The sequence below is a fragment of the Corvus brachyrhynchos genome, unplaced genomic scaffold (assembly GCF_000691975.1).
Source record: "Corvus brachyrhynchos isolate BGI_N302 unplaced genomic scaffold, ASM69197v1 scaffold115, whole genome shotgun sequence".
Lineage (NCBI taxonomy): Eukaryota > Metazoa > Chordata > Aves > Passeriformes > Corvidae > Corvus > Corvus brachyrhynchos.
This window is the reverse complement of record NW_008239553.1, coordinates 10,187,987-10,210,122: the sequence shown is the minus strand read 5'-3', so window position 1 is coordinate 10,210,122 and position 22,136 is coordinate 10,187,987. Positions and strand designations below refer to the sequence as shown.

Genomic DNA, 22,136 nt, shown 5'->3' with positions numbered 1-22,136 from the left:
AGGCTGAGGCTATTCAGCATGCAGTTAAAGTGACAATGGAAATGCTTCATGTCACCAACAAAAAGCTCATCTAGTTGTTCAGGCACCAATGAAACCATGAGCATCTTTGGCACAGAAGGGTGCTGTGTGCCATCCACAGTCAGATATTGAATAATCCCCCTTTTTTTTCAGGTTACAATCAAATCTTTATTATCCCTATGGGAGCCACAAGCATCCAAATTAAGGAGGTTATGCCCAGCAGGAACTTCCTAGGTATGATTGATATCAGAATCTGTGTGTCAGTCCATTTGGATTCCAGCCATTATGCTAAAATCTGGTTTTCAGGTATGGGGTTTGGGATGTTTACCTTGAGGGCTTGATATGGCAGAGTGAAAAACTGAATATCAGGATCTAAATGTTGAGCATCCTTGAAATGTGAGTGATGCACAACTCTGGGCTTCACATTTACCTCATTTTTTCGCCTGTGGAGATCTTGCTGTTGAGTGGGGAATAAAAGTACCCAAACCACATCGAGACTTCCTGCCTGTAACTTAAAAGGAGTCTAGTTGATATAGCAAAATTTGGCTATGACTTCAGTTGTTTGGTAAATGCAAACCCTACCTACTCCTGCCATCTAGAAGTCTGGGGTGGGCTTCTTTTCCCCATAGATTACTTATGGGTATTTGTACAGCCTCAAACTCTGGTCATTCTGCAGAGGGTGAAAAGGAGGGAGAAAAGGCCTTGCCTAGCTTTCTGGGCAGGGCTGAGGAAATTCCAGTGGAGAAAGAAGATACTCTTCTGCTTTCTGAGTGTTCCATCACTCAGCTCTTGGGACAGATCAGTCTGGTGATGTTTTCCTTTGTAGAAAACTGGATTCAGCACACATCTTGCTTTCTGAATAGAGTATCTGATGAACCAGATAGTGGTGTAAAGGCATTGGAGTGTGAATCCCACATCTTAATGGCAAGCAGGACAAAAGCTGACATCAGCTGTGCCCCAGCAAGTAACAGTGGGGAATGCAGAGGAAGGGCAGGAATATGCTGGAGGCATTTGGCTGTGCAGCAAAAAAGCGCTTGATCTGCAGCAAAGCTGGCAAGAACCACTGTTTGAATGTGGAGCAGCTTCTGCTAAAAAAGCCATCCAGGAAGGGAAGGTCAGCATTGATGGAGGATGATGGTCACCCTCATTTGCTTGTGGCACAGTACTGATTGGAAACAGGAGCAACCCTGTGGAGTTATGATCCTCTTTCTCTGACATGTGGGTTTGTCCAGCCGTCAAGAATGTGCGAGGGGAGTATTACCTGAACGGGCACTGGACAATTGACTTCAGCCGGGCGCTGCAGGTGGCCAGCACGGTGCTGCACTATGACCGTGGCTCGGAGGGTGATGTGGCACCAGAGCTCCTCCATGCCCGGGGCCCCACCACAGAACCTCTTGTCATTGAGGTGAGCAGCTGTGCCTTCCCCTGCTGACACTCTGCTCTCGCTTTGCGCAGTGGGAATGCGCTGGTGGGTACCACTCGGGAAGAACTTAAGATGTAACAGGGCCCTCAGGAATCTTACAAGGCTGTGGGCCTTCAAGCTAGAACAAGGTGGTTTTTTGCAGAAATAGCACTTATTGCTGGTCTCGTTCTAGTGCCCAGAAATGAGCAGTGCAAGGCTCGATGTTGGTTTCCTGCCTATTCCTTTGGGCTCTGACTTTAAGGGAGGCAAGAGTCAGCACCAAATGGTGTTGGGGCAGGGACAGGCTCCAGGACACTGCTTGTTATACTGTGCTGTAGGGCAGGAAAGATATTTCCTGTGCCAGGAGCAGCTGGAACTTCTAAAGCCAAGAGGGATTAATGTTCCCTTCTCTGAAAAATAATGCTCTCCAGATTATGATAGAAGGCAAGGAGAAAATACAGTGCAGAGAATTGGTGCTTCTCGAAAGGGAGGGGTGCAAGTCAGCTCAAACCCTCAGACATGGTGGGGAAATGCTATGAAAAGTGTAATTTCCCTGATTTCCTCCCATGCTTTTGCAGCTCATCAGCCAGGAGCCAAACACAGGGGTACAGTATGAGTATTACCTGCCTCTGCAAGGACAGGCCTCGGGTTACAGCTGGAGCTACAGTTCCTGGAGTGAGTGCAGCTCCGAATGTGGAGGAGGTAAGGTGAGAGGACCTGATCCATGGTGGCTGGTGTGGGGTTTATAGCCACACCCTGCAGGCAGTGTGACAGTGTGCTGCCCTCTGCAGCAGCTTCCCAGCAGTCTTCTGCTGGAAGGCAGCACAGGTATCTGCAGTGTATTGCTAAGGTTTTGTCAAGGGAGGGCCATGCATCACAATCACAACAGGATTGTGCCCCATTCCTTATTCTGTCTTATTTTCCATTCCCTAGTCCTCAAACATATTACTAGGACCTGTTAAGAATCTTCATAGATAGCCTTTGTTTTGTTTTGCTTCAGGTCTTCATAGTCTTTTCAACCACTTGAGAGCTCCTCTCCAAAGAGACCTGGCCTACATTAGTGAATCACATCATTCTCCTCTGCTACAGCCTGGAAGATTCCCTCTCTCCAAGAGGACTGTCAGATCTCCTGGGGTGTCCCATCATATTCAGTTTACAGATTCCTCCATGAGCAACATCATGGATTTTAAGCTTAAAAGAAAAACAAACCAAAAAACTTCAGTCAAACAAACAAAAAAACCCTCTCCAGCTGATTAGTATATAGAGTTCTTATCAGCCTCTTCTGGGCTTCTGTTCTAATGGCCATTTTGGCAGCTTTTGCCATACTGACATTGTAGGTGCTAAAATTGTCTTTGTCTAGGCACTCAAACCCTGTAGGAAGAATGAAGAGTTGCAAGTTTTGCTCCCATATCCAGTCTTCACAAGACTGACCTTTAAAGTCTAACAGGAGACCCCCCCAGCTCTGCTGCACACTGCACACATCTTGCAGGGCTCCTTCATGAGCAGCTTATGGGTAGGGCACTTCCCTTGTGGGCCCCGATCCATAATATAACAGGAAAATTCCCCTCAGCTACACAGAACTATGCTGTCTCCCTTGCTCTTCCCGTAGGATCCTATACTGTGGGAAGGCATCATTTGTCCATATAGTGAGAGACAGAGAACTGCACCTGTCTCTTCTCCAGAATGGCTGGGACAGATGTGGGTTCTACATGACTTTAGAAACTTGTCTTGCCAGCCCCAGTGCATTGCAGACCTAGTCCTGGGTAGCTTGTGTTGATCAGATACTCTCTTGCTTGTCCTCTAGGTTTCCAGTACCGCTTGGTGTTTTGTACCATAGACAATGAAATTTATCCGGACTATATGTGCAGGAATAAACCACAACCAGACAATAACCGGACGTGCGGTCATCAGCCTTGTCCCCAGACAAAACGGTACAATTTCTTTCCTTCTTCTGGACTCTGATTTCTTCTCGAGGTGCTTTTGGAACCGAGAAAAAGAGTGACCCTCTCACTTCTGCCCTCCAGCATGGTTCTCTCCGAGGAGGTACTTCACTTCTTAGAGAAAGCCAAAGACAAAAGATGGGGATAATAACACAGTGAGGAGCATGTCTGTATGCACAAGGAAAGGGCTTAATACGTCCTGTGTTCATTCTGTAGACCAATTAAATTTGCCTTCCAAAACAGGATTGTGGAAGACAGTTGTCTAGCCCATGTAGGAGATACGAAACAGATTCTCTGGCTTTTCTTCTCTTGAGCTGGAGCCTACAAAGATAGAGTAGAAGGTCTGAGCTGGTGCCATTTTATGTCATTTCTGCATTCCCAGTGTCCTTTCTGTTAGAAAGGGATGAATCCTGGAGTCTTTTCATTCTCTGGCATTTTCAAACCCTTTCACCCAGCCATTTCCACCTTGTCCCTCACAGCTGGCTTCACTTGGCTCTTAATGCACATCCAGAGCTGTAACATGAGCATTAGCTGCATATCTGTGTATCAGTGGAGGCCTCTGAGAGTGCTGGTGTGTGTGAGAGGGCACCTGGGAGCATTTCTGAATACGTTAGCCTGTAGCTACTTGTTTTAAGTTCTTTAAAACCTTTGTTCTATATATAAAGGACTTCTTACATCTACCTGCCGCAAGCCTGGAGTCACAGCAGCGCTCGGAGCTCTCAGATGAAGAGGTAACGAGGAGAAGGAAGTTACAGAAAGCACAGGGAGGCAGCGGCTCTCTTCTGCTCTCCACCTAGTTGCCCGCTGAAGTCCGTGGGGGCTTTCCTCTTTGGCACTGGTGGTAGAAGTGGGTGTTGCTTTGCTTTTGATTCTTGCCAGTGAAAGTGGTGGTGGAGGGTGCTGGCTGGCAGCTTTGCTTCGGTGGCTGCTCGTGCCTCTGGAAACTTGATTCTTAGTGGACTGAGAAGGGGACAATTTCTTCATAGCTTCTGGCTGCTTATTCTCATGTTTTCTCTGGAATCAGGGTAAAGAAGTCCTGGAAGATTTTTTAAAAATAAATTTACTTATCAAGAAATATAAAAAGAACATAAATGAAAAGAGAGCATGATCGATTGGGCAATTGTGACATTGGCCAGCATGCTGTAGCGAAAGCCTTAGGGTTTCTTAAAAGCTCTTCTTTCTTTGGCATGGGCCCTATAGCAGGCAGAAAAGAGCCTGTAAGGTGTGATGAGTACAAGGATGCGACAGATACAGTAATGTACACTGAGATATGAGAAGTTAAAAGTATCAAAAGCAAAACACTTGTCCACCAGCAAGCTGTTAATAGCTTAGGACTGGCAATTTTTGCCCTCTGATGAGGGTCCCAGCCTTATGGTTGACCTTGTCTTACAAAGGAAATGAAACAAGCGTCAGAGATGTCTTGACTCGCAATTGAAGGAAGCTGTAGGTGATGATCCCATCTGGTTGATACAACCTTTCCAAAATGGTATATTTGCTTTATAGGAGGCAGAATACAGGTGTTGGGGGGAGTTATTCCCACTGGAGCTTTTGAAAAAACTTGACCAATTAATTTGTTATAAGCCCTGCAACCACATCATTGTAAATGGCTTCTACTGAATGTATTTGTTCCCTTTCCAAAGGAAACATTTTATAGTGAAGGCCATTCAGTTTTGGGTTGACATTTGCATCTTTAGCAATAAAGAAGGGTGTGTTTAGGAGCTGACCATGGCAGAGTCTGCTGTGGAATTCCTGTTAGGATGTGAATGTGAATTGTCTGGCTGAAACTCGGTTAAGGGGTGGTTAAGGACCAGACTAGGGAAGTAGCTGGAATGCTGGGGAAGAAAACATGAACTGGCTTCACTCCCTGGCTTGGCCTTACCTGGCTGCAAGGGGACATAGCAGCTGGCAAAGCAGATCACCATGATGCTACCCCTCCACAACCAGTGCCTTTGGACTGCACTACATGCTGGATTTGGGGATGAAACATCATATTATCCCTGAAGCCAGGCCATGCAAGCTGTGCTTCCAGCTACCTGGCTAGCTCTGAGAAGCTGGAGTGGCCATGGGCAGAGATTTTAGCATCTAAACAGATTGTTTTGTGGACATTCCTCTTGTTAGCAAGTGCGTATCATTTCTGCAGCATCTTCAGCAACCAAAGACAGGACAAAATCTATTTACGTTTTTGTGGGCTTTTTGTATGCATGCCACAGTTAGAGAATTTGACTGATGGGAGGAATAAACCAGCTTTCTACTGGCTGTCAGTGAAAAGTTAAGAACTTCTGAGAGTGTCTGGCATGGTTTGCAGGCAGAGTGAGGACTTGGCTTGGTTTTACTGTTTCTGATAATGTCTGGAGTGTATAGTGTGGGGTTTTAGGCTGTTGTGGTAGCTTTTCTTTTAGCTGATCTGGATTGTTTACTTTGAACTTTTTCTTACTTTTTCTTTGATATTCTATTCCAGGCATAACATTTTTGCAGACATCAGGAGACCAAAACCCATGGAGAGAGATCTTCCCCTTCTGGGAGAGAGCTCTGCATTTCCAGAGAAACAAGTGTTTTGTAGATGGATTCTCTGGAGTGGGACTAATGCTCTGCATTGCCAATTAAGCTGGGCATGCTTGGTCAAATGGGAACTCGCCTCTGATTCTATTCTGCAAAGGGGCATCATCCCTGTTTGATTTCTGTAGGAATGTGGCAATGACTCTTCTGTGCCCCCTGGCAGTTTGGCTGGGCTTACATTTTTTTTTGGCTGATTCTGTGACCTGCAGGTGGAAAACGGGAGAGTGGGGATCCTGCTCAGCTACCTGTGGCGGGGGCACCCAGACTCGCTCCGTGTACTGCGTGGCCTTTGATGGGCAGAGCTCGCAGGGGGTGGTGGATGACGCCGAGTGCATGGCCTTCGCCCAGCAGCCGCGCCGCAGCCAGCCCTGCAACGTCAGGCAGTGTGCCAGCTGGAGCACGGGGCCCTGGTCCGAGGTCAGTGCCCCCGGGCAGGTAACAGCCTCTCGGCACCTATTGGAGGCGGATCTGCCAAAGCCTGGGGAGAAAGAGACAGGCTCCTATTCTGGGACTACAGAAAGCACGTGTCCCTGGATAGGTGGTGTACAGAGAACTTGCCCCTGCTGCCTCTGATGCCCTCCTATGAACACATCCCTGTTCCTCAAAACTGTGCATGCTCCTGCACCTCTGCTCTTCTCGTTGCATATTCTCTCTTCTCTGCTCTGCCAATCATTCCCCACTGCTGTGTTTTTATCAGACCCCCCACACCTGGCACTGGCTTGGTTTCTGAGCCAGGCCTGGCAAAGGTGGAGGGTGGGCAGGAGAGCTGCTGTCCATCAACTGAGGATGTGCAGTAGCACACCCTCCTCTGTGAAACAGGAGCTCATGGCTTCTGCCTGTGCTGATTATTTCCATGCATTTTGCTGCCTCAGCATCACCAGCCCAGAACAGCAATACCACCATCACAACCCCAAGATACTCTCGAAACACTGGTGACCTGCTGTTTGCTGTGTGTCTGCACAGGGCTTCTCCAAACACAGCCATATGGTGCGTTTTTGATGCTTGTGTGCATTTATATCTGCAGGAGTGGAAATGGCTCAAACTGTGTGTGCTCAGTGCAGCCAGATAGGCTTTTAGAAGGCATCTTACATTCCAAGGGCTTAGAAAGTAAAGAGAATGTCTACTCAGTCCCTGAAGTACAGGTGAATTTTCCTCTTTTAGAAGAGGTACATGCATGCTTGCAACATTTGACTTGCAATTTTGTGGTTGTACTTAGACTGTCTGAGTTGCGCAACAGCAAAAAATGCAACTTCGAGACATGATCACCTAGACTGGAAAGTCCTTCCACCCCCTCTTTTCCCCCACCTTGTGAGATGTAAGGTGTGACTTTGGGGTTGTGGAGTAAGAGCACTATTTGGGGAAGGCACCAAGAGTCATGTTCTTACAAACTGATTCCCAAGTGATTCATTCCAGGATTCTCAGAAGTGACTGTGTTTCGTATACTCTCAGAGTTAAAAGGTTGCTCTGGTAAATGAATGGTTGAAACTCAGCTGGGAAGCTCATCTGAAGTGATTCAGACTGTCCCCAAGTTAATGCTCTCTGTAAGATACCTTAGTAATTCATGTAGGAGTAGGTTGGATTCCAGGAAACACTGCTGTGAATTTAAGAGGGCATTGAAAATGTCACAAACTAGTATAGAAGTTGTCACAGCTCCATGCTGTAAAAATAGAGCACAAGGTCTTCAGGCAAAAGACATAAGTAATATGAGAACCTAACCTTTTACCTTCCCTAAAATTCTTTACCTTGGATTGATTTTAATCAGATGCAAATAACATGAGTTTCCAGATATTTTCAACCATTTTTTGTTCTTGGGGTATTCTGCAGTGTTGATATCTTTCTAAATTCATCCTCCACATCTCCTTTGGGAAGAGATCAAGAGTAATTATATGACTAGGCCAAAATCATCCAGTGAGCTCCAGATCTCCCAGACCCTATCCCATGCTCCCATGCCTTATTGTCTCCTCTACAGTATAAACACCTACTCTGCTAACTCCCACCCCAGAAAATTATTTTAATGATAGCTGGTTGTTTCAGGCAGTCCCAAAATGGTGCTCTGCTCTAATGACAGGGAGCCCAGCCTGGAACTGCAAGAGGAAACCAGGTGCTTCTTTGTAATTGTTGGGCCCCTCTCTGCAGTGCTCAGCCAGCTGTGGGGAAGGAGTCCAGACCCGGACTGTCACCTGCAGGACGCAGCAGGGCTCTCAGGCTCAGGACTTCGCTTGTCTAATGGAGCCAAAGCCATCAGCCACCCAGCCCTGCCTTAAGGAGAACTGCATCCAGGAAATCGGCTGGCACGTTGGAGACTGGGGTCTGGTGAGCACCTCACTGTCATGGCTCAGAAATTACTGATTGTGTTGCTATGCTCCTCACAAACAAGCTTTGATCCGTGCAGTCTGCACTCTGGCTGAGGCTGGGAGCAAGTACTGCTTCATTACCAGCCCCTTGGCTCACAGTTGTGTTGTAACTGGCAGTGGTAATGCTCCAGTTAATCTGATGCCTGCTTTGTATGCAGCTGCTACAAAAATAAATCCTTCTGAGGGGAGATTATCGTTTCAGTGACAGTGGCAAAATGCAGCCAATAAGCTCAAACAATCCATTCTTGCTGCTTACTCCCAATTCTTTGCTCCATCGCTGTGGGCAGCAGAACAGCTCTCTGGCCAAATGTGGCTTAGAGCTCTAGGCTTCAGGACTGGTCATTGCACTTGGTGATATGCTTTAAAATACATTTTTGTAATTATTCAGATAAACTGTGCTTCAGATGGATTAATCTTGTTTTTGTGGTGGAAGCCAGACTCTGTTCAACCTGGGAAAAGTGTTGGGGGGTACAGATACAGGTAGATCCAATGCATCAGGTGACTTCCAAACACACTTTTTCACTTCTGTGCTAGCCAGACCAGCTTGTTCTGAGCTAAAACATGTTACATCTGCTTCTTCATGAGATGTGGGCCAAGTTTTAGTTACAGCTAGAGAAGTTTCATCTCTTAATCTGATCTTTCTCCTGACTTTCTGATATCAGAAGAGCTCCTATCTGCCTCTCTGAGTTAGAGAAATACTCTCCCAATGTTTATAGAGCTTGCCATGAGCCATGTGGGTTACACAGACACCTCATGCTATGCCCTCCTCTGAGCCACTGCTCTTTGCTCCCTCTCATCCACAGCTTCCAGTGAGACAAACTCCAGTTAGCTGCTTACAAGAAAGCCACTCATTGGCTTTCCAGTTGTAATTTGTTGCTCTTGAATGCAAACTGACCCACTCACAGCTGGTGGATCCCCAGAGAACTGAGGTGCCTTCAGGCTGAAATGATTCTCTCCAGCTGCCTGACACACCACTGTGGGTAACAGCAGCTCATCTGGATGTTACAGGCTGAGTGTGGCACAGAGCCTAATGCTTCAGGGCTGGGTGGAACATGTGGTAAAATGGTTTAAAGTATGGTTTTCTAATTGTTCAGATGATTCCAGCTGAAATACTGTTTGCTTTGTCTTGGTGGAGGAAGCTGTGCTCAGCCTGCAGCTAATCATGCAGCTGTTCCCCACTTCTGGTCTGTGGGGTTTCTGCATTCAGCCTTTGCTGCCTACTCACTGCCTTGTGTCTGTGCCCAAGTGTTCCAAGAGCTGCGATTCAGGCATCCGGACACGCCAGGTCATCTGTGCTGACGGCGACTCCAAATTCTACAGTCCTGAGACATGCAAAGCAATCCAGCCACAGAAACCAGCCACCCTGGGTAGCTGCAACGCACAGCCCTGCTACCTGCCACAGCGTGAGTGGTATTGCTGCACATCCTCTTCTCCCAACATGCTTTTGCTTAGGAGTAGAAATTCCCAGCTCTGCAGCAGCTTATGTTCTCAGCATTTTGCCTTCCTGTCTCCATCCTGTGAGTTTGCCATGGTTATGAGCACAAAGTATCTTCAGAGTCCCAGTACCTGCGCTGTTTAAAATGTATGCAACAGGCTTGGGAACAACATTGGTGTGTGTCCATTTTGAATCCAGTATTCTGTGATGGCTCATCCAGTGTGTGCTGCAGACTGATCTCAGGACTCCCAGTCCAGAAGGAAGGTAACTTGGGCAGGCTCAGTAGCTAAAAACTATAGCCAGCTCTCATCCCTCTGTGTACTGGCTCTAAAGGAGTCACAACTCTTCAGAACATTTTGCTTCTTGTCTGTGTCTATTCTTCATGTCAGAGCTGCATTGCTGACTTCTGTCTGCCTGCCCATTGTAGGTCGCTTGTCCTGACAATTCAGTCGAATCCAATTGCTGCTTAGCAGCTATTCCACAAGAGGAACATTTTCATCAGCTGTTATCTCCTGCTGACTCCTGGATGTATTTGCAGTTATTAGAGCATAGGGCTGGACTAACTGCACTCCTGTTGTGTATGTCTCTCTTTGCAGAGGTCCCCAGTATGCAGGACACTACGGGATACAATGTCACTCGCCAGTCCTTGCTGACACGTTACTACCCAAACAGCCCTGCCCCAGGTTTGGAAGAATTTTTTTAATCTGGGGGTTTGATGATGGGTACTTGGAATAGGGTGTGGTAGGGAAAGGGATTGTTCTTTTTTTCATTTCTCTAATTTTTTTTCATGGGCTCCTAGAAATTCCAGAAGTCAGGAACAAAATTCTTTGTCAAAATTCTTTCTAGATTCTTTTACACCAATAGTAAGCAGTATTTGAATCTATCCATGCAGAAGACTCTGTACAGTATATGGATCCCAGGTTCTGTCAGCATGACTTAAGTGCTGGCTGGAAGAATTGATGTCCAAAGCAGATCATAGGAACATGAAAGGGTGATTGTGAAGGGACCTCAGCAATGTGACAGGTGGTTTCTCATGGAACAGCAGAAAGAATGGTCAGGGCAATGAGCAAAGTACCTCAGCCAGATCGGGAAGGATGGGCCAGAAGACACCCTTAGAGGTGATGCAGAAAATCCTGCTGGTAGCCTTGGACAGGTGAAAGAGAGAAGAGAGGAGGAAAACTGACCAGATTTTGATGCTCACCTGCATACTTTAAGGAGTTCTCTCCCCAGATTCTGATGAGGGAAGGATGCTCCCTGGGAACACCATGATCCATAGTACCTCAGGGAATCAGCACATTCCATCCACCAAAGACCACGGCATCAACTTGTTTCCTGTCCACTGGGAGCCCCAGTCACACTCATCACGTTCCTATCGGCTCAGCTTCTCTCAGGACCCCCCTGCAGGGGTCAGCTCCCAGGACTGCCACCAGAGCCCGCACGGCTGCTGTCCAGATGGGCACACTCCGGCATCGGGCCCTTTGGGGAGAGGTTGTCCTTTCAGCACCTGCCACCAAAGCAGGTAGCTGGAAGTAGATAGGCCTGAGCAGGGAGGCACTGCCTTTCCTGGGGGCTTCCTGAAACTTGTAGCCCATGCCTGTTGACTGGGCAGGCCAGGTATTACTGCAGCCCTTCTGTCTGTAGGTACGGCTGCTGCCCTGACAGACTATCGGCTGCCCAGGGCCCAAACAACATGGGATGCCCACAATATTACCGTGACATTCAAACAAGACAAAATCATCCTACTGTGACCACTCCAGCAGTAAGTACAAAAGCTCTTTGCATTTTAGGCGTTATCAGATACAAAGATTCAGATTTGACCCTGCTGATTCACATTGTGGATTCTGTTGGGCTTCATCTCTGCCAGTAATGCTGAGGAACCAATGCTCTAGGCATGGCATCAAGCGCTTTGGCCCACCTTGCTCCTATTCAGTCTGGAGTATCCACCTGCAGTCCTCTATAAGCAGGGTACAGAGCAGGTGGTGGGGAGATGTCTGAGAAGTAGAAGGCCATCCTATGTAGAGCTGATTGAATAATCCTGAGTAATGAAATTTCTGCTGGTCGGAAAACTGCTATCCAATTTCTAGGAAAAAAAAAATGGAAAAAACATGGCTTCTATTAATTGCTTTTGTTTGTCAACTCTGCAGATTAATTCAAGGCAGGGAGGTGATCCCTCCCATAGCTTGGGGTGCTTGTTGGTGCTAGCAATAGGAACTGGCCTGCTACTGGGCTTTTTAGGTGTGTCTTGCAGAGAAGTGCAGCCCCGGTTCCGTGGCTGACAACCAGGTTTCCCACCCCTTCCCAGCACAAAAGCCTCTAGGAGGCAACAAGCAAACAGCGGTGCCTCTAACAGTGGGCTGTGTGCAGCCAATGCCTTGCACACAGTGTCTTTCCTGTGCTGCTGTCCTCATGTGTGAGGATAACTCTTGGCTTTCCATTCCTGTCTCCAAGGCAAGCCAAGCCTTGTCCCAGCAGCATCCCTCGGGCGACTGCCGCGGCTCCGTGTACGGCTGCTGTTTTGACAACGTCGCCTCGGCCTCAGGTCCTCGAGGGGAAGGATGTCTCAATAGGCCCAACTACCGTAAGTGATGCTTTGGCTTCTTAGTCCAGAAACACAGAAAGAGTCCGGTAGCATATAGAAGCTTCCTGTGTAGAAGCTCTGCTCTCTGTGAAATGTAGTAAATTATCTCTCTGAAGAGAGTTTCTACCTGGTGGTTGGGGCAGCAGAAGCTTGGAGGGAGTGTAGAAAAGCAGCCTGAGGATTCAGGTCTGTCACCTGCCACAGAAATTCTTATTGTTCTCTGCTGATAGTTGGACAGAAGTGTTTGTGTGATCTCAGTCTGTAGGACTACTTGGGAGCTGTTTGTCCCTGAGAATACACTCTGATGCAGCCTGGAGTGCTCCAAATTAATTACCCAGGTTTAGGAGGAGTAGGGATCCCCTGAGGAATCAGGGCAGTGCTCAGCCTTCAGACAGCCTGTGGACAGGGGAGGAATGAGAACTACATGGGGAAGGAGGGGTTGCTCAGGGCTGCATGGATGCCCTCAGCCAGTAAAGTTTAATCCAGTGCCTGCTGTGCTATGAGGACATGAGAGCTGTTGGGCAAAACATCTCTGCTCCTTTAGTGCCTAGCTGTACCCTCGGTAGACACATTGCTGCTGCAGTGCCTTGCCCTCCTACTGCAGCACAGAGATTGCTCAGTGGCCATCCCTGCAGTGCAGCCTTGGGGAAGGCTCTCTGGATCTTCTCTGCTGAGCCACAGCTTGACAAAGCACCTCGCAGCCAGAGCCCTGCATCCAGTGTTTGTCAGCATGTGGCTGTGATACCTGTGGCTCTGGGTTTGTAGACACCTTGGGCCATGCTCCTCTTTACTTCAGTGCGTAGGGGTATTCTGTGATGCACGAGTCTTCTCCACAGCTGGGTCTAAGCCACTTGCTTTGTGGGCTGGAAATGTGCAAATGTGTTCCTTGCAGGAGAGGAAGCCCCAGAGCCTGCCTTGCAGTTGCATAGTTCTCCAAGCAAGGCTGTAAAGCATCTGTCTAGTATCTAGATTCAGAAATGTCTCCAAGGATGGTTTTTCCATCAGAGGCCAAACTGAGGCAAAAAAAAAAAAAAAACATGTGAGAAGTTTCTCAGTTTCAAAGCACAGCTGGGAAGGACACCCAGGTGTCCTACTTTCCCACCTGCCCTCTGCCCACAGAGCCATCAGATGGATCACCTAGGCAGGTGGCTTGAAGCCCCTGGACCTTTGTGCTTTGTGACCCTCACATCTCCCTCTGTTCCACTCTTTTTGGTAGCGTACCCTGTCACGTGCCTGCTGCCCAGTGCCCATGGCCCCTGCACCAACTGGACCACTCGCTGGTACTTTGTGGGAGTTGTTGGCAAGTGCAACCGGTTTTGGTATGGCGGCTGTCAGGGCAACAAAAACAGCTTTGCCTCGGAGGAGGAGTGCATGAGAGTGTGCCACAGCTCTGTGGGGGTCAGTCATCTGGAGCACCAGCCCTCTCCTGGCACAGGAGCCCTGCAACACCAGCAGACTGGCTCCAATTCTCATACAGGACGTGCTCAGGGTCAGCAGCAATCACCCACAAGAGAGACTGCAAGTCACAGCCAAGAAGGAAGAACCTATGGGGCTTCACACCCCACACAATACAGCCACAGACAGGACAGCTGGAGAAGGGACATGCTGCCAGAGTCCTTGCCAAGGACTGGTGTGCTGGAGAGCCAGCGCTGGGGCACCCAGCGAAGCAGACTGGACATCCTGGGCCAGCTGCGCCCCTGGGAAACAGCAGTGCCTGGGCCCTCGGACAGGCAGAGCAGCAGTGGCCAGCAGGTGCTGCCCCGGGAAGGCAAGCAGTGGCGTGAAGTTTTTGGAGCAGATGTTTCCATGACAGAGGGATTTGGGCACCGGGAGTCTGCAGACTTGTTCCCAGCACAATCTCTGCACAGGTGATGATTTCCACCCACCCCCTCCCCTGTTCTGCCAGCTCATTGTGAAGCATCAGTGTAGCTTTCTCTGGAGTGAAAATGTTGTCCCAGCTGGGACCAGCTAACTGGGAATACCATGTGATGGATTAAGTACACATGTGGCCCCTTGGTAAATCAAGTCATTGTTATTCATGCCCTGATGTTACCTACCATCTCTTTCCTTGCATGCTCCCTAGTCTCTGACTGCACTGAAGTATGATGTGTGAAAAGACTGCAGAATCCTGGGGTCTCTGTCTGGGAGGCCTTCTTACACTGTAAATGAGAATTGATAGGTGTTTTTCTTGTTCTGGCCAACAGATTAAGCTGACTCTCTGACTTCAGAGCCTTTATCTCAGCACTGCATAGAGCAGCAATGAGGTGTTCTAGGAAAGACTTTCAAGATGTAGGGTTTGAGTCAAGATCCAGACAGTGTTACCCTGAAAATCAGGAGTGTGTAGAGCTAGATCTAAACATGTCTGCACTGGATCTGTGTCTGTCTGCTGAGCTGAATCTCGTTCCTTCAGAAGAGAGGGTTTTACAGGCCTTTCTTCCAGGAAATATTGTAGCATTCAGTCTGTCCAGAGCAGTCTTTGCTCTCTTAGGAGGGGGCTCCCCATGTTGCCCGGTGCGTCTGCTCAGAGCTGAATGGACAGCTGGTCGTGCTTTGCCTTGTGGTTGTAGAGTCACATGAGAGGACACAGAGGTGAGGAGGGCAGCAGAAGTGCCTATGGAATCACTTTCTCTCTCAGAACAATCCTGGAGGAAGCCAAGCCCTCTCTTGTGACAGCAGTTGTGGGACAAAACATCCAGCTGGTCTGCAAGACAGGCATGTCTCCCCTCTCCAGAGTGGAGTGGATGAAGAACAGCCGCCCGGTCTCCTCTGACAGGTGAGCTTAGCTCCCTTCACTGTAGAGCAGATGGGCTCCTTGCTGGGCAGAGTGCCAAATATGCAGTCCAAAAAGGACTGTCATGGTTTCACCCCTGCTGGCAACTCAGCCCCTCAGAGCCGCTCACTCACCCCTGGTGGGATGGGAGAGAGAATCAGAAGGGAAAAACTGAGAAAACCCATGGACTGAGATAAAGACAGCTTAAAAGATACAACAAAAGCCATGGGTGGAAGCAAAGCAAAACAAGAATTCATTCACCACTTCCCACAGGCAGGCAGGTGTTCAGCTGTCTCCAGAAGAGCAGGGCCCCATCACACATAACAGTGACTTGGGAAGACAAACGGCATCACTCTGAACTCCCCCTGCTCCTCCTCCTTTCCCCAGCTTTACATGCTGAGCATGGTGCCATATGGTATGGAATATCCGTGTGGTCTGTCAGGGTCAGCTGTCCCAGCTGTGTCCCCTCCCAGCTTCTTGTGCACCCTCAGCCCACTGGCAGGTGGGGTGAGAAGCAGAAAAGGCCTTGACTTGGTGTAAACACTTCTCAGCAGTAGTGAAAACATCAACACTGTTTTCAGCACAAATACAAAACACAGCCACATACCGGCTACTGTGAAGAAAATTAACACCATACCAGCCACAACCAGCACACTTTTTTTTTTTAAGAAATAAAGAAGCCCACATATTCATCTAAGGGCATGAACTGTCCACCTGCTCTGTGCATAGCAGAAACAGAAACAGTCTGCAGCAGTAATGAGGTGTTGGCTAGAGTTATGGGGCAGAGCAAGTGCTGTCCCATAACACTGGTGGAAGGCACTGATGGAAGCTGACGTGGGTAGTGAGACAGAAAAATGTTGCTTCTCTTGGGTTCATCTTGGGGCAGCACTAAGCCAATAGTTGGGGGTGAAACTTGCAGCCTAATAACCCAGAGTTCCTGTGGCTAGAAATCTCTGGCACGGTTTTTTTTTTAACTACTTTTAAACCTGTTTTTCCTGGGAAGTCTCTTTCCAGCAAGAGTCTGGAGCCAGTCAGTCCCTTTGTGTTATGAAAATCACAGTTAAGAAAAGCCCAGTTATGCTTTTCTGTTTGCAGTTGACTGCTGGGACTCAAGCTCCTCCCTAGAAGGGCTGTTTGCCTCCTCATGGGAGAGGGTCACTGAAAGCAGTTCCCTGTTTTCCATCTAGTTTTTCCTCTCTGTTCCTGACCTCCTTTCTGCTGCAGTTGTTTTCCCGGCCTGTGACTGCTGTCTGTGGTCAGCAGGGCTTTGTTGTTATCCAAGCCAGGGAGGGCACTACATGGGGATGGTTTGCATAACATCAGCCGCTGTGCCCTGGCCGGTTGCTGTGGGTGGCCAGGCAGGGGCAGCGCTCCCCACACCTGTTGCAGGCACACCTACCAGTCCGACAGCTCCCTGGTGATCAGCCACGTCAAGCCCGAGGACGCTGGGACCTACACGTGCCTCACTTCTGACGGGAGGATGGAGAGCCGACAGATTCAGCTACAGATCACAGGTGAATTATCTTCTGCTCAGGACCGGAGAGGTAGCTCAGGGCAATTAATGGTTATTGACCACAGGCTCGATAAAGCCAGCTGCAGGAGCAAACTTCCTCTGCTGCCAAGAGGGAGTGTGGAGGCAGTAGGGTGCCTTTTGGTGTTGCCTCATGATAAAGCCTTAGGCCTAAAATACTTCCTTCCCTGCAGGGCCATCCCATAGCTGGAGCTGTGGCTTGCCTGTAACCCGCTCAGCGAGTATGTCTTCCTCCCTGACAGCCATCAGCTGCCTCCTGATCCAAAACATAACTGCTGGTGCATTTATGTTTTGTGTTTTGCCCAAACAGGTCCTGCTGGGTAACAAATGATTCTCTGTTCTGAAAAATGTGCCTTATTTCAGAAACAAAACCAAAAAAATATGAAAGACTAGTCTCAAAAGATGTAGCCTTCAATCTCTGAAGTGTGCTTTGTCACAGCAATGGCACATGGGGCAGAAGGCACTATGGCCTAAGGGATGTTGCAACGTATTCACTGACAGAGAAGAAAAAGGAGTCTAAAATTGCTGGCCTGCAGGTCTGTGACTCTCATTAATACACAGTGCAGGTTTACTGCACTAGCCAGCCAGAAAGCAGATGGCTGAAGGGCTCTTTGGCTTCAGTTCAGCAAGCTCTCCCAAGCTCACAGAAACCCTATGCAAGAGGTCACATTTTATTCACATATGGCATTTTGTTTTGAATAGAGCACCAGAGCACTGTTCTGGCAGAGGGTGAGAGAGGTCGGGTCCTTCACAAGGCAGATCAGCAGTACCGAGGGTTATCCAGAGGCAGGCAGGCTGTGCAGGCATCCGGCTCCTCTGTGCATCAGCAGCTCACGTACAGGTAAGTTCACGTACAGCAACAGTTTGTCCACCGTGCCCAGATGATGAACCATATGGCATCTCTTCATGTAGAAAAGCTGAAGATTGGAAAGGTCCTGGGTCAGCTGTTCCGGGGCACGGTTGGGAAGCAAGCAGTACTGAACTGCTGACAACGGGAACGGGAGAAGATCCCAGCTGCAAGCTGTCTTCTGCCCTCCCCAAGGGTCTCTTGAAAGAAGCATACTCTGAGCAAAGATGCACAGGAAGCTGGCAGCAAAGGAGCTGGGTTCAAACAAAAGAAGTATCAGGGCAACATCAGCTGCTCATGTTAGTGTAGGCAGAAAGAGAAACCTGTTCTGAAAAAAACAAAGCAAATAGGAGCTGTTTAACTAGCACAAAATAGATGTATGTATATTGAAAAAAACTTCAGTTACTTCAGCCTCCACTAATTAATTTCAAATATTTTGTGAACAAACCGGCTTGACCCAAAACTGTCTCCTCATGTAGTGCATATTTTGTAGCTTCTTTTGTGGTTTTTTATTGCTTCTAGACCCCTTCTAGAAATAAAAGCGGACAAATTATTTTTGCCTTAAATGCAGCATGTTGGGATTCCAGATTAAATAGGGCCATTATCTGATCCCTCTCTTTTTTTGAGTTTACAACCTAAAAGCCAGTCAATTTGCTGCAGTCTGCAGCGATCTCCTTAGATCTGCTTCTGCCTAAAAGCCGTAATAAGTGATTCATTGAATTAAGAACACTGAATTAAGGCTCTTTAGTTTTGTGTTTTGAAATCAAGAATTCAGGTCAAAGAATGGGGGTAGGGGAGATGACATCTTATTTAAGTGTGGGAACATCATGGTTTAGTTCCCTTCTAAGACAGTGTTTAGCTGGAGTTATAAGACAGCAAAGAACATGAGGAGATGAGTGATGAGAACCTGGCCTCAACATTTCTGCTGCATGAAGTGGACAACCGACTCCCGGACCTTGCGTGCAGTCAGGTGATTGCAATAGGCTCTTCACACCCTAAAAAGGCTCATTTTTGTGTGCCAGATAAGCACCTAGAGGGAAGCTTGCTCAGTGCCCTATTTAGGACTTTGTACTGTTTGCCATGTGTTCACATTGTTAATGCTCCCTCAGCTGTTATCCAGAGGGTTGCTGTAAGAACCAGAGGGTTGCTGTCTGTAATGGGTTAAGCTGGCTGACAGGAGTGCAGCACCATGCTGTGCTGAACTGGAGCAGGATTTCATGGAGGCTGCTCTTCTCTGAATATTGGGAGCGAATGCTGGTAATGGCAAGCATCAGAGCTCTGATGGGAGTGCAGAGACCTCCCTTTGCTGTTGGAGGCAAAAAGTAAGGCTTGTGATTAAAAAAGCCTTGTGCTGAAGGTCACATGCTGAGCAAGGAAGTTTCTACATCTTTTGCTGTGCTTGTGAACTTTGCAGGTTGAAAATGGATAAGAGCGAGCCCACAGTAGTGGAGGCCAATGTTGGGGAGAGAGTCAGACTGCCCTGCACAGCAGAAGCATCACCAGCTCTCACCATCGAGTGGCAGAAAGATGGGCAGCCCCTCTCCTCTCCCAGGTGAGCTCCCAGGTGGCTCCAACTGTTCACGAGAAGAGCCTCCTCCTTGCTTTTCCTTCCCTGTCTCCTCCCTGAGAGAACAGAGCTGTTGGCCATGCAGCAAGGGTCTGTCTGGCTTTATGCTGCGTAGCTTCTTCCATCAGGGCCAGGCTGTACTGCTGGACTGCCCTGTCCTCCCTCCCTCACAGATGGAAGTTTGAATGTTGAACCCTTGAGGGAACAGCTGTGACACAGGGTCCACAAATGAGCCAGGGCTCAAATTTATTCAGCTACAAGGTTAGCAGAAAAAGAACACATGGCAAGCAAATTTGCCAGAAACCAGCTGGTCAGTGAGCAAGGGCAGAGGTTCACAGCAGAGAGAGATCAGGGCATCTGCAACAAACTTCCACAGCTACTGGTGCTGCTCTCCCCTCACTCTGCTCCCAGAAATCTGCTCTAGCAGCAAGTTTTTCCAGAGTCTACAGCATCAGTGCTGGGACTTGAGGACTAAGGGTTGCACTACAACCCCTGCAGCATTTGTGTTGCTAAACCTTTGCTGAGTGGTACTACAAAGTTGTGCACGAGCCTTAGCTTCGTCTCTGCTGGCTGGAGTCCCATCCTGCCCCAAGCACAGGCTTGGGGACATTCTGGGTTTGCTCCCCAGGCACAGGCAGCAGTCGGACGGGGCCCTGGTGATCAGCCGGGTCAGCTCTGAAGACATCGGCTTCTTCACCTGCATCGCCTCCAACGGACGCGACCGGGACCAGCGCCAGGTCCTGCTTCGACCTCTAGGTACTGGATGGGTGGAAGCACGGCACACGTGCACAGGAGCGGGAAACGGGGAAGGCTGTGCAGGGACAGCGTGGATTCCTTCTCTGGCCATGCCTCTTTGCTTCACACCTAATGTCTAATAGGCATCTCCAGGGCAAGGGAGGAGTGAGTTGTTTTACCCAATGGTCATCTGCCTGTGTCCAGCATATCGTGGTGCTCCAGGCAGCTGGGAAAAGGGAGTGATGGCACAGTAAGAGTGACTCTCAGGACCTTGTTTCTGGGACACTACTGTGGAGTGAATATAAAAGCAAGAGAAACTAAGGAGATGGTTCTTCTGTGCATGTGTCCAGCTGGAGGAAAAAGCTCTTGGAAGCCTCTGCTACTTGTCCTTTCTTGGGCCAAAGTCCTAGGAAATCCACATTCCTCAAAGCAGCAACAGCCCAGCTTCAAACATGCTGCTTCAAGGCCCAGGGGCTTGTAGCTCATCATGGGATGTGTTGGACTTTTCCCATGAGGGAATGCTCCTACTCCCAGGGGGAGCGTGGCATTGTCTTCCTGCTAGTGATGATTTCCCTTCTGGTCTAGGAGAGCTGAGGATCACTGGTCTTCTGCCAAGCATCACGGTACCTGAGGGAGGGACTGCTCATCTTCATTGTACAGTGACTGGCAACAATGTGAATATAAGGTGGTCAAGGTGAGCAAAAATGAGGCGGAACTTCCTTTTCCTTCTCTTCCCAAACCTCATCATTTATCCTCTGAATACTAATGCAGGGTGCCTGCCAGGAATGGCAGAGACCACAGTTATCAGCCACAACTAGTATCACCTACCCTTTCTTAAAACAACTTGGATATTACCCAAAAATCCTGGGCAAGATCCCTGTGGGGTGTGGGGGTCATCAAGTTCATGTTCCAGCCAAATAAGGAGGAAAGTAGACGTTAAACTAAGATTTCATGGAGTTCAGAAAGACACTGTGCTGGAAAACTAGCAACATGAAAATAACAAGAACTAAAATGAGCAACCAGCTGAAAATCTTTAGTTGCTTTTTATAAAGCCCTCTCTGCCTAATCCTCACAGACATTATAGGCCCTCTTCTCCTAGCTTCCTGTTGCAACAGTTATCTCTGTTTACTGTCAAGTAGGAGCAAAGGAGATTTAGAAGCGTTTTAAAGTGAAAAGCTGTGTCCTCTTATCTTGATAGTTTTCTGGGAAACTCTGAATTTGTGCACATGTTTGGTGAAGGTTGTTTTTCCTGTTTGAAAATAATCAGTTCTGCTTTGGAGCCTTCTTACAAACTATCCAGAGATATGGACTGGTTAAGTGTTGAAATTCCAAGGGTTAGGACTGAAGCGGGCCATCTCATACCAAGAGCTTTTCTTCCATACATAAGTTTGGCATTTGAGCTAACAAAATGATGCATGTTTCAGAGCTTAAAGGGAGAGAAGAGAGGGTGCATTGTTCACTACCCCATATGCTCATCAAGCAATATGTGCTGCTATCAATGCCAGCCAAACAAGTACTGCCAGACCACAACCTGGAGAGAGGGAAAGGCACATTGGATTTGTGCTAAGATCCTCAAACCTCAAGAATGTACGCTAGCAGAAAGGGCAAACACAGACACAGCTACCTCCCACACAGACACTGGGCAACGGATGCAGACTTGCTCAGGCTCATGTTACCCAGTTGTAGGGCCAGTTTGTGCAAAAGATTTCTTCCTTCCTGCTGTTTTTTTTTCATCCATTTCACAGAACAGCATTTTCCAAAGAGCACAGGAAGCTCCTTTAGCCCCCATGGGTGGCAATAGTGAAACATTTTGTTTTTCACCACAGGAACGGAGTTCCCATGCGGGGGGATGGCCGCCACATCCACCTGTCCCAGGATGGAAGCCTGGCTATAAGCAACGTCCAGGAGGCTGACGAGGGATCCTACACGTGCAGTGCCTACAGCAGCAGCAGCTCTGTCAGTGCCAGCACGGAGGTGAAGGTGCTGAGGAGCAGGCCTAGCAGTGAGTACAGCGCGGCTGTCCTGCTTCTCCCGGCACAGTGCCCAGCCCTCGGCCACTGTCGCACCCATTGTGTGTGCCAGTCCAGCACCAGCCTCAGGCTTTGGGGAGCAGCAGGAGCCTCTGGGTTGTGCTACCTCAGGAGCCCTGCTTTCTATGGACAGAAAAGCAGGATGCTGGAAACACCCCCTGACCAGGGCACTGGGAGCCTGTTTAACTTCCTGAGGCCAAAATGCCATAGTTGGTTGACCACATAGTTGGTTGCATGATTTGTAGTTGGACTTCAGACACCCTCCAGCTGTCTTTACATAGAGGGTAGGTAGAGTAATCTCTCCTCTCCCTGGAACCTGCATTCTCTTCCTGTATCTCACCAGAGGTGTCTGTTTCATCTTGAAACTCATCTC

The 22,136-nt window shown here is 48.5% G+C and overlaps 1 protein-coding gene across 4 annotated transcripts in view; it reads left to right on the top strand.

Moving 5' to 3' along the window:
• Positions 1-22,136, top strand: part of PAPLN (papilin, proteoglycan like sulfated glycoprotein) — a 54,336-nt gene that overhangs the window by 31,638 nt on the left and 562 nt on the right. For all 4 annotated transcript variants that reach the window (XM_017741804.1, XM_017741802.1, XM_017741803.1 and 1 more), the window contains 20 exons: positions 172-252; positions 1,251-1,423; positions 1,999-2,122; positions 3,225-3,351; positions 4,026-4,091; positions 6,126-6,333; positions 8,053-8,229; positions 9,517-9,673; positions 10,302-10,388; positions 10,921-11,224; positions 11,347-11,464; positions 12,154-12,283; positions 13,500-14,151; positions 14,919-15,056; positions 16,443-16,567; positions 17,287-17,425; positions 18,846-18,983; positions 19,627-19,754; positions 20,319-20,427; positions 21,560-21,735. In XM_017741804.1, coding sequence (XP_017597293.1) covers positions 172-252; positions 1,251-1,423; positions 1,999-2,122; positions 3,225-3,351; positions 4,026-4,091; positions 6,126-6,333; positions 8,053-8,229; positions 9,517-9,673; positions 10,302-10,388; positions 10,921-11,224; positions 11,347-11,464; positions 12,154-12,283; positions 13,500-14,151; positions 14,919-15,056; positions 16,443-16,567; positions 17,287-17,425; positions 18,846-18,983; positions 19,627-19,754; positions 20,319-20,427; positions 21,560-21,735 — 3,357 coding nt within the window. The remainder of the gene's footprint in view (positions 1-171; positions 253-1,250; positions 1,424-1,998; positions 2,123-3,224; positions 3,352-4,025; positions 4,092-6,125; positions 6,334-8,052; positions 8,230-9,516; positions 9,674-10,301; positions 10,389-10,920; positions 11,225-11,346; positions 11,465-12,153; positions 12,284-13,499; positions 14,152-14,918; positions 15,057-16,442; positions 16,568-17,286; positions 17,426-18,845; positions 18,984-19,626; positions 19,755-20,318; positions 20,428-21,559; positions 21,736-22,136) is intronic.